Here is an 11,524-nt window from a genome sequence, read left to right on the forward strand (position 1 = left end):
GGAAAAGCAGAGAGAAGAACATGGCTCTCATAGGGTCGCAGCTGATGAGGATGATGTATAGTCTTGTATACACGCAGTCTTACCCTTAGGGCCTCGATGCGCTTAGCTGGCTGATTCAAGAAGAAGGCATGACACTTTGCCATGGGCCGCAAGGGCCTAGAGAATAAGGCACCTATTCCAGAGACCAATTTCCTAGCACTTATCAAATGGAGAATCAAGAAAAAGGGGAGGGAAGGTAGGGGGATCTCAAGGTTCAAAGGGTTCGGACGAGATATAGAGAATGTGAAAAGAACAAAATTAATAAGCGTGAGAAAAAAATATCTTTAAAATAGAAGGGACATTACCAACCGTGAATTTATAGACTAACATTTAGCAAAACCCCCAAAATTATATGAACCAAAAATAAGTGTTATATAGGAAGATCAAACTCCTGTTTGAAAAGTAAGATTTTCAGTGCACGTCTGAATGAGAGAAGACTGGGAATCATTTTCAGGGCCAGAGGTAGGTGGTTCCAAAATCTGGCCCCTTGAGCCGAAAAGGATCTACCTCCACGTCTCATCTTGTTAACTTGCGAGATGTTAAAATTCGCAGAGTTACTAGACCTCAATGTCCTCAACGGGGTGTACCTGGTGAATTTACGTCGCAGGTACAGGGGCCCCACACCATGGAATACCCTATGCATTAGGCATCCAATCTTGAACATCACCCGTTGTTGGACGGGGAGCCAGTGCAAGGCATTAAGAGAGGGAGTGATATGCTCTCGACGGGTGACACCCGTTAGTAGCCTTGCTGCGGCATTCTGCACAAGTTGAAGTCTATGCAAGTTCTTCTTAGGGAGTCCCATGTACAAGGCATTACAATAGTCCAACCGACTGCTGATCGCTGCTCCGACCAAGGCTTTCCTGAGAGGGGATTCGATGTATTTTAAGATCCTCCTCAGAAGTTTCAGCTGGTAGTGATAGGTACTAACCACCTGATTTATCTGAGGAGCCAGGGTTAATCTGGAATCCAAGACCACTCCCAAGTTCCTGACCTGGATGGCTGTCTCAGGGACAGGTCCAAAAAACAATGGTCATTGGGGTGCTGAGGGTGTAATTTTCTGGTCACTGAATGTAATACATTCAGTTTTGGTGCCATTAAGCTTTAGATGATTGGCACTCATCCGGTGATCGATCTCCAAGAGACATCCGGCCAGATCGACTTGATCAACTGTTCCTTTGGCAAGCCTAAAGTATAGTTGTGTATCATCCGCATAAACATGAAACTGAAGATTGTGCCTCCTGATGATGTCTGCCAATGGTCTCAGATAGATGTTGAACAAGACTGGAGATAGTGCCGAGCCTTGTGGTACTCCACAGGACAGTGGGAGATCGGCTGAGTGAAATACCCCAGCTTCACTCGTTGTACCCTGTCCTGGAGAAATGAGACCATCCATGCCAAGGTCTTTCCATCTAATCCGGCTACCACTTTTAACCGGTTCAGTAACACTTGATGGTCAATAGTGTCAAAAGCGGATGATAGATCCAGAAGGACTAGGACCATAGAGTCGTTCTGGTCTAATGCCATCAGTAGATCGTCCTGGACATTGACCAGAGCAGTCTCAGTACCCCTTCGGAATCCCGACTGGAAGTTGTCAAGAATGTGATTGGCCTCCAGATATCCCTGTAGTTGTGCAACAACCTCCCTCTCGCCTATCTTTGCAGCGAACGACAGTCCCGAAATGCCTTCTCAAACAGCTGATTGGCGGGGGACCCCCACCTATCAGATACTGGTGACCTATCCAGAGGATAGGTCGTCAGTATAAAATTCAATGAAAACCCCTTTAAATGAAAGGCAGCTTTGGCTGTGTGGTCGTACCTTAATGATTTCTAATGCAGGGTGTCCCTGACATAATTTGTAATGAATTGTACTGACAGCATTATGTCGGTACAATTCAATACAGTCGATGTCGGGCAGGGGCACACAGCATTATAAATCATTATAATGCAATGAGGTCCTGTTACAAGAGCAGAGTTCAGGTAGGGAAATCACACTCCCACAGGGAGCGTGTTTCTCAGAGTGAACTCGCTCATCTGAAAGTGGCCTAACAGAAACTTTTTGTTACAATTTGCTCGGACTACATTGTAGCATTTTTAACAGTAACTTTTTCATTCTTTTCATTTCATTCTTTTCTTTTCTTAAAGACCAAATACCAGAGAAAATTCCATTCCCGCTAAATACTGAAAAAGTTATGGAGCCCTTTTCCTTTCAGAGATGGCTAGATTCACACCACTTGGAAATAAAGACAAAAAAACATGTAAATTTGTTTGAAGATCGTTTTGAGACTAAGGTATGACATCCTGCGGGGAGCAAGATAAAAATCATCTCATTTAAAGGTGTTGTCTTACTTCAGCAAGTGGCATTTATCATGTAGATAAAGTTAATATAAGACACTTACTAATGTGTTTTGATTATCCATATTGCCTCCTTTGCTGGATTGATTCATTTTTCTATCACATTATACACTGCTTGTTTCCAGGGTTTACGACCACCCTGCAATCCAGCAGAGGTGGTCGTGCTTGTACACTATAGGAAAAAGCTAAAGGGGTTATCTCATAATTAATGTAAAAAATTTAGCTCAAACGTCATATAGTACATGACAATCTCTTTCTAACAAAGCTAGAACCAGCCCTGTACCTCACATGGATCCAGATATCTCCACATTCATTGCTCTTCTAGATTTATATCAAGCTGAAAGCTCAAGGGGCGTGTCTTATCTGCTGCAGCTCAGGGGGTGTGTCCATGTTCTCCCCATCACAGCTCAGGAGGCAGTTGAAAGATGAAACTGAGCATGTGCGGCCTTCTAAGTGAGCAGGTCAAGGAAATAAGTAAAAAAACTAACTGCAGATGGCGCTATACAGATGCATTTTATTGATTAACTCACTGGTTATGCTAAATTTTTAATTAAATGCAATTACAAAAGTATTCAGATTCAGGTGCTGGTTTGAAAACTGTAGAATATTTTTCGTATAACAACCCCTTTAATCAGTAATTTATGTGTACCCCAAAATCCAAAATGGTGCCATTAAAAACTACAACGCAAAAAATAAGCCCTCTAACAGTGACAATTATGGAAAAATAAAAAAGTTATAGCTCCTGGAAGGCGACAATGAAAAAAAACAAAAAAAAAAACATTTCTTGATCACTAAAGCATCGCATTTTTCCCATCATTTAAACGTATACAAAAAAACATATACGTTAGGCCTCATGCACACGACCGTTGTGTGCATCCGTGGCCGTTGTGCCGTTTTCAGTTTTTTTTTCGCGGACCCATTGACTTTCAATGGGTCAGTGGAAAAATCGGAAAATGCACCGTTTTGCAGCCGCATCCGTGATCCGTGTTTCCTGTCCGTCAAAAAAATATGACCTGTCCTATTTTTTTGACGGACAACGGTTCACGGACCCATTCAAGTCAATGGGTCCGGGAAAGAAAACGGATGCACACAAGATTGGCATCCACGTCCGTGATCCGTGGCCGTAGGTTACTTTCATACAGACGGATCCGAAGATCCGTCTGCATAAAAGCTTTTTCAGAGATGAGTTTTCACTTTGTGAAAACTCAAATCCGACAGTATATTCTAACACAGAGGCGTTCCCATAGTGATGGGGACGCTTCTAGTTAGAATATACTACGAACTGTGTACATGACTGCCCCCTGCAGCCTGGCAGCACCCGATCTCTTACAGGGGGCTGTGATCCGCACAATTAACCCCTCAGGTGCTGCACCTGAGGGGTTAATTGTGCATATCATAGCCCCCTATAAGAGATCAGGGGCTGCCAGGCAGCAGGGGGCAGACCCCCCACCCTCCCCAGTTTGAATATCATTGGTGGCCAGTGTGCGGCCTCCCCCGCCCCCCCCTCCCTCTATTGTAATATCATTGGTGGCCAGTGTGCGCCCCCTGAGGGGTTAATTGTGCTGATCACAGCCCCCTGTAAAAGATCAGGTGCTGCCAGGCAGCAGGGGGCAGTCATGTACACAGTTCGTAGTATATTCTAACTAGAAGCGTCCCCATCACTATGGGAACGCCTCTGTGTTAGAATATACTGTCGGATCTGAGTTTCACGATGTAACTCAAATCCCATGGTATATTCTAACATAGAGGCGTTCCCATGGTGATGGGGACGCTTCAAGTTTAAATATACCATCGGATTGGAGAAAACTCCGATCCTATGGTATATTAACTCTTGACTTTACATTGAAAGTCAATGGGGGACGGATCCGTTTGCAATTGCACCATATTGTGTCAACGTCAAACGGATCCTTCCCCATTGACTTGCATTGTAATTCAGGACGGATCCGTTTGGCTCCGCACGGCCAGGCGGACACCAAAATGACTTTTTTTTCATGTCCGTGGATCCTCAAAAAATCAAGGAAGACCCACGGACGAAAAAACGGTCACGGACCAACGGAACCCCGTTTTGCGGACCGTGAAAAAAAACGGTCGTATGCATGAGGCCTTAAACGGATGCCTCAGACTGATGGATCCTTTTTTTTTACTGAATTCTCCAGGAAACAAGAATGTGATGTGGTGCGATTTGTTTTTGTATCTTTTTTTTTTTACGAACATATAGTCAAACAGAGGCATAAAACGTGATGTGAACACACCCTTAGGCCTAAAATGCGTACAGAGGTAAGGGGCTGAAATAACTGATTGGTGGTAAGAAGTGTAGGACACTTATCTTCTAGCTGATTCCAGTCCAAAATGAATAATGTAAATTATTTTTTCTTTATTTCAGGCTGCAGTGTATGGAGCAGGAGAAACACCAAAAAACACATTATATATAGAAACCTGGATTTGGCAGCTGGTGCGTTCAGAAAAAAAACCCATTTAATTACTTATGTTGAGAAATTATAACGCTGTCAAAAATCTCACCCCTTTTCTTCATTTTTCACCCTTTTTCGTTCCTCGATCTTCTCAAAGATATATTTCATAATAAATCATTATCTGATTGGTGGAGATCCACCCCCGCCGTGGTAGCTCCAGCCCCAGAGGTTGGCCCCAGAATTTCATATGCAAATGAGCAATTCGAGCACTCAGAGGAGGGGCTGAATATTCTGAGCACTGCTATGTAACACCCCCTGTGCTCTGCACACACACCCTCCACTTGATTGACAGGACTAGACATGCTGAGGAAAGAGATGTGTCCTAGCATCTATATTTCATATCACTATGTACTATAGCTTCACCACACTGAGATCAGACTGGAAAGCTAATATACATATTACTGCTTTATTCACAGGCAGAATATATCACTATAAATACACCAGTAATATGTGTTAGCTTATAAGAATAGAAACACTATGTACCTCTATGAGGTATTTACATGCTAAGGGCTCATGCACACTAACGTATATTCTTTCCGTGTCCGTTCCGTTTTTTTGTGGACTGTATACGGAACCATTCATTTCAATGGGTCCACAAAAAAATGGAAGTTACTCCGTGTGCATTCCGTTTCTATATTTCTGTTCTGCAAAAAAATAGAACATGTCCTATTAATGTCCGCATTAAGGACAAGGATAGTACTGTTCTATCAGAGGCCAGCTGTTCCGTTCCGCAAAATACGGAATTCACACGGACGTCATCCGTATTTTTTGTGGATCCATTTTTTGAGGACTGCAAAATACATACGGCCATGTGCATGAGCCCTTACACACAGCTCTAGGACAGGGCTCTGCCCTGAGCATGTCTAGTCCTGTTAGTCAATGGGAGGGGGGCGGGTGCAGAGCTCAGGGGGTGTTACATAGAAGTGCTCAGAATATTCAGCCCCTCCTCTGAATGCTCAAATTGCTCATTGGCATATGAATAAAAACGCGGACATCTCTGTAGCTGTTTATCATATAGACAAAATAAAAGTATTGTTTTAATCAGAAGGATGAGCCATACCCAGCAGTATGTCTGGTTTAATAGGGTTGATCCTGGTGACAGAGCCGCTTTAAATTTCCTCTTGCTTTTTTAAAAGTTGCATGACTTTGCAATCTTAAAGGGGTTGTACAAGATTAGAACAGCATGGTTGTTTACTTCTAGAAACATCGCCACACCTGTCTATGGGTTGTGTGTGGTCTTGCAGCTCAGATCCATCAAAGGGCTTTTCCAAGCATGTGATACTGGTGACCTATCCTCAGGACAATATCTGATCAGTGAGCGCGTGACTCCCGCCACCCACGCCAAATGAGCTGTTTGAGGAGGTTGTGCGGCTCCGGTGAGCGGCGCAACTTCCTCACAACTAACCTGGCACAGCGCTGTCCATTGGATAGTGGCTGTGCTTGGTATTGCAGCTCAGTAACCAATGAAAGTGATGTCACTGGCCTAGGGTGTGGTCAGTAGAGGCCGCAGCACTCACTGGAGTGCTGCGGCCTCTTCAAGTAGCTGATGTGTGAGGATGCTGGGTAGTGATGGACGAACATCTACCGGGACGGTTTGCGAACGCGATCAAATGTTTGCGAACCGCAAGTTCGCGGTGGGTCCCATTCATTTTAATGGCAGGCGAACCTGAAAAACCTTCAGCTCATATTTGCAGCCAAGAAATAATTACTAGAAGTGCACAAATAGTCCCACAACATGGACAGTGACATACCAGATGTATTATTCGAATTTGCGATCTCCATTCATTTTTGTTTTCAATGCGAAATATCGGCAAAGTAATTTTTGCGTACGCACATGCGCAAATGCACTATAAAGAAAGTATATTGGTATATAACACCCTGCTTCAATCTGTTGTTTTGGGGGGCGACTGGTATATCACACCAGTAGAAATTATTTGTTCCAATAACGCTTGTCCCTCTATATACCTGCAGTATCGCAGCAGAACCGCACACAACTGCCGCACAATACAAACGCACTATAATATACTTTCTAAGGCTACTTTCACACTAGCGTTCGGAGCGGATCCGTCTGATGTTTCATCAGACGGATCCGCTCCGATAATGCAGACGTTCGCATCCGTTCAGAACGGATGCGTCTGCATTAAAACTTAGAAAATTTTCTAAGTGTGAAAGTTGTCTGAGCGGATCCGTTCAGACTTTACATTGAAAGTCAATGGGGAACGGATCCGCTTGAAGATTGAGCCATATGGTGTCATCTTCAAGCGGATCCGTCCCCATTGACTTACATTGTAAGTCTGGACGGATCCGCTCGCCTCCGCACGGCCAGGCGGACACCCGAACGCTGCAAGCAGCGTTCAGGTGTCCGCTCACTGAGCGGAGCGGAGGCTGAACGCTGGCAGGCGGATGCATTATCAGTGGATCCGCCTCCACTGAGAATGCATTGGGGCCAGACGGATGCGTTCGGGGCCGCTCGTGAGCCCCTTCAAACGGAGCGCACGAGCGGACACCCGAACGCTAGTGTGAAAGTAGCCTAATAACATAGAAAGTATATTATAACATTGTACAAGGAAGGCAATCCATTAGAATATACATAAAGATAAAACGTAACCTTTAATAATGTTACTATGAGGGTCCATTCACACGTCCGTAAGTGTTTTGCAGATCCGCAAGGCACGGACATCGGCAATGTGCATTCCGCAATTTGTGGACCGTACATCGCCTAATCTTGTCTGCAATAGGACATATTCTATTCTGGCCCTGATAGCCTAACCTCAGACCACCCGCCCTGATAAGAGCGACCCCGTCCGGGACCTTACCCTATATAAAAATTGCCCTAGTAAGCCCCTAGGCCCCTGACTGCCAGGTGATCACTATATACTGTAGATCTATGTGTTTTTGACTCATTATAAAAGTATATTATAAGTATATCGCACCCCTCTGTGTATCACACATATCGATTGCACACCTATACTAGTCCTTAAAATGACTTTTGGGGCCCTATTAACTGGCGTTTTGTGTCCCTGCTCCACACAGCAACCTCTCCCTACACTTGCAAAACACTGAATGTAAAATGGCGGCCAGATTGTGTCTATTTATAAGGTAGGGGGTATGTCCATGTGCTGAAACGTCTCAATTGGCTGTCCTGTACCACCTGATGGATGTGTCATGGGTCAAAGTTCTTCACAATGTAAAAGAATATGGCTGGCGCGAATTTCTCCATATGTTCGGCGAATCACGAACACGCAAAGTTCGCCGCGAAACGACCGCCGGGCAAACCGCAAGGCCATCTCTAGTGATGAGCGAAGTTTACAAAAATTTGATTCACAAACAAATTCGCTTTTTGACTAATTACTTTGTCATCGCTGATGACGGCATCTGAGATGAAAAATTAGGGCTTTCAGGGGTTAATCGATTAAAATAAAAAAATCAATACTCACCTTATCCATTTGAGCACGAAGAGGCCACCGAGGCCACCTTGATTGAAAATCCTGCGTGAAATCTTGCGCAGTGCATGATGACATCATCACGCTGGCCGGCGTTGTGACGTCATAGGTCACTGCACACAAGATTTCGCTTGGGATCTTCAATCGATAGGGCCTCCGCGGCCTCTCCGCGCTCAAATGGTTGAGGTGAGTATGATTTTTTTTTTTGTTTTTTTACCACCATTTCAGGGAATATGGATTAGTTACCACGAAGCACGAGGAAATACGGCTTTGCAGCGAATCTAATTTTTCCTGAAATTCTGATGGAAGTCTGCTTTGGATTCTTCAATTCGCTCAAGTCTAGTGCTGAGAGTTGGACCCCCCCATCGATCAAATACTGATGACCTATCCTGAGGATAGGTCATCAGTGTAAAACCACTTTAAAGGGAGTGGCACTGAGTTTCAGTGCCGCACAACCTAAGGGCAGGGGTGTTGTTGAAGGAAGTCGGCCATGTTTTACAAATGATGCGCAGTGGAGTCTGTAAGTTGCATGGGCACCATGATTGAGGTGAGAACGACATGAGGGCAGTGTGGAGGCGCAATGACTCGGAGCAGAGCTGTCTGTACAGTGTTATACACTCCATCCAATATTGTAATAAACCATAATATACTTTATAGTAACTTGCTGACAATACATTACAGGAGGGCTCCTCTGTGGTAGCTGCTGGCGACCAAGTTCTGATGTTAACTTCTGGAGACAGCCTTCTCCTACCAAAACAGTCTGTGTGAGTAAAGACATAAAGCTGTACAATATGCTGTACTGTATCATTTAACCCTTCCAGGACCAAGACCTTCTTAGGTTACCTTACCTTTTTTACAGAATATTTGTTTTCATTCTTTTATTAATTTTTGTATTTATTTATTTGCACAGATAATGCATGAAAGAGATTTTCCAGGAGCACAGTATTCATATCATCAATATCAGATTGTGGGGGTCCGACTGCCAGTACCCACGCTAATCAGCTGTTTTGAAGAGGTGCACCATGGCCTCTTCATCGGTCACGTGGCCTACGTGCAGCTCAGTCCCATTCAATTGAATGAGCCTGAGCTGCAATACCAAGCGCAGCCACTATGCAATGTATGGCGCTGTGCTTGCTATGCTGTGAGGAGGCTGCAGCATTCACTGGAGCGCCGCAGCCTCTTCAAACAGGTGATTGACAGGGGTGCCAGGTAACAGATCCCCACCGATCAGATAGTCATGACCTATCCTGAGGTCATCAATATGTAATACTCCCAGAAAACCCCTTCATTTATTATGCAAAAGACACCAGCTGCAGATGTTGCATGGAAGTTTATGGGAATTATTAAAAACAGACATTTAATTGTAGGGGTGTTTTCTCACCCTTGAGGTGTATTTTTGGGGTCAATGCAATTTTTTTTTTTTTTTACATCGCAGCATGCTCTGGGTCTACAGGTATTTATTTTGTTTGTTTACTGGCATTTTTCCTCCCTTAGACCTCCACAGTTTTTTTTGTAGCTTTAAAAATGCATCTGCAGTTTGTGTGTTGGTGTTTTTTTACTGGTGTCTTTTTTATGACACTTTTTGTACTAATACATTTTTCCCCATACTGCTCTAAAAAGGAAGTGACATTACTGGGGACATGTACTTTCCTATAAACAATCAATAGGCATAAAAACAGCAACAAAAACTCCAGGTGATAGAATAAAGTATATGGGCAAAAATGCCCCCCAAAAAGCTACATTTTGAGCCTTTTTAAGCCAGAAATAAATGCACAAATCAAAACTGTGTGTAGAAGTGCAGTACTCCAAACCTGGGGGTATCTGCAAAATTATTTGTAATGTTTCATAATGTTATGCCATTTATTCCAGCAGAAGAGGTATGGGTGGCAATGGTTGGCAGGAACAGGGCAAACCACCCTTTTCCTCCCTTGGGAGGAGTGGGTTGGTACTGCTTCCTGCCAGAAGGGGGAGTTCCAGTCCAGACAGAGAGGAGGGAGGAAGCACATGCCAGAGCTCCTACTCCAAGAGACCATATCCAGTTCTCCTGTGAGATCCTTACCAGAATCAAGAACACTGCTTGTAAGAAGCTTCACTGAGCCTAGACAGCATATTGATCAGCCAAATTACAGTTTCACAGACCCTGCTGCCAGTAAGGGAAAACAGGTCAAACACCCATCACCTAGAGTAACCACCAGGCCATACTAACATCAAGCCTGTACCACACAGTGGAAACCTATATCCAAAAGTACTTGATAGTTACTACCACCTAATTGACACTTACCCAGCCACTATACTTCATCATCTGATGACCGAAACTGCACTTTGTAACTACTTCTGCTCAATATACCAGAAGTTATATAAAGAGAGACTTTTAAACTTTTACTTCTGGCCTACGTCTTCAAACCACCTTTCCACTTCACCCATCCCCATGGAGCAACAGCCTGAGGGAGTACACCATGACACAACATCTCATCACGGCCACAACTACTGCCATCCTGTGCAGCGGCTCCTCAGGGGCTTGCTGCAGAAGCAACCTTAAGAACATCTATATACAGGATAGGTGATAAATGTATGATTTCTGAGGGTCTAACCGCTGGGACCCTCACTCATTATAAGAACAGGGGGCCGAGTGACCACCGCTCTGTTTACTGTCTGTAGGACTGTCGAGTACAGCGTCCGTCCCACAGAAGTCCCATATTCCAGTTTCATGACATTGACGAACTGTCATCAGGTCATCATTATCAGATCGGTGGGGTGTTTGACACTCCACCGTCGTTCCCAATGTTTGAAACAGCTTACTCTTCCAATCGATCTTCTCTGAGCTCAAGGGGGGATTGTGAGGGTCCCAGTGATTGCAGAGAATATATGTCATAGTGAATAGTATGTATTGGATTTGTATGTTATTACGGTACATGTTTTCTAGTATATCCTGACTTTATGTTGTTTTCTACATTGCAACATTTTCTTGCTGTTTTACTTGGAACAGGTTTTCCTGGAAGAGACATGACGGGTGTATGGCCTTCTGCGTTCGCATGGAACCCACTCAACGGAAAGCTTGTAATTAAGACTTGATCAGAGGATTTTCCAAAGAGAGCAGCTGCATTCTTATCATGACACAGTTGCCACTAAACATGTTCACGAATAAATTTGATATCTGAGAAGTTGTCTTTGAATTCTCCAATATATTGAAATTAAAGGCATCCAGCCTTATACAAAA

At 44.0% G+C, this 11,524-nt stretch overlaps 1 protein-coding gene across 1 annotated transcript in view; it reads left to right on the forward strand.

Annotated features, from left to right (window-relative positions):
- The window catches only part of HAAO (3-hydroxyanthranilate 3,4-dioxygenase), a 69,486-nt gene extending 57,962 nt beyond the window's left edge, over positions 1-11,524 (forward strand). Inside the window, exons 7-10 of the mRNA XM_040430342.1 lie at positions 2,184-2,329; positions 4,777-4,845; positions 8,989-9,071; positions 11,294-11,524. Coding sequence (XP_040286276.1) covers positions 2,184-2,329; positions 4,777-4,845; positions 8,989-9,071; positions 11,294-11,372 — 377 coding nt within the window. The 3' untranslated portion in view covers positions 11,373-11,524. The remainder of the gene's footprint in view (positions 1-2,183; positions 2,330-4,776; positions 4,846-8,988; positions 9,072-11,293) is intronic.

This window comes from Bufo bufo, chromosome 4, assembly GCF_905171765.1.
Source record: "Bufo bufo chromosome 4, aBufBuf1.1, whole genome shotgun sequence".
NCBI lineage: Eukaryota > Metazoa > Chordata > Amphibia > Anura > Bufonidae > Bufo > Bufo bufo.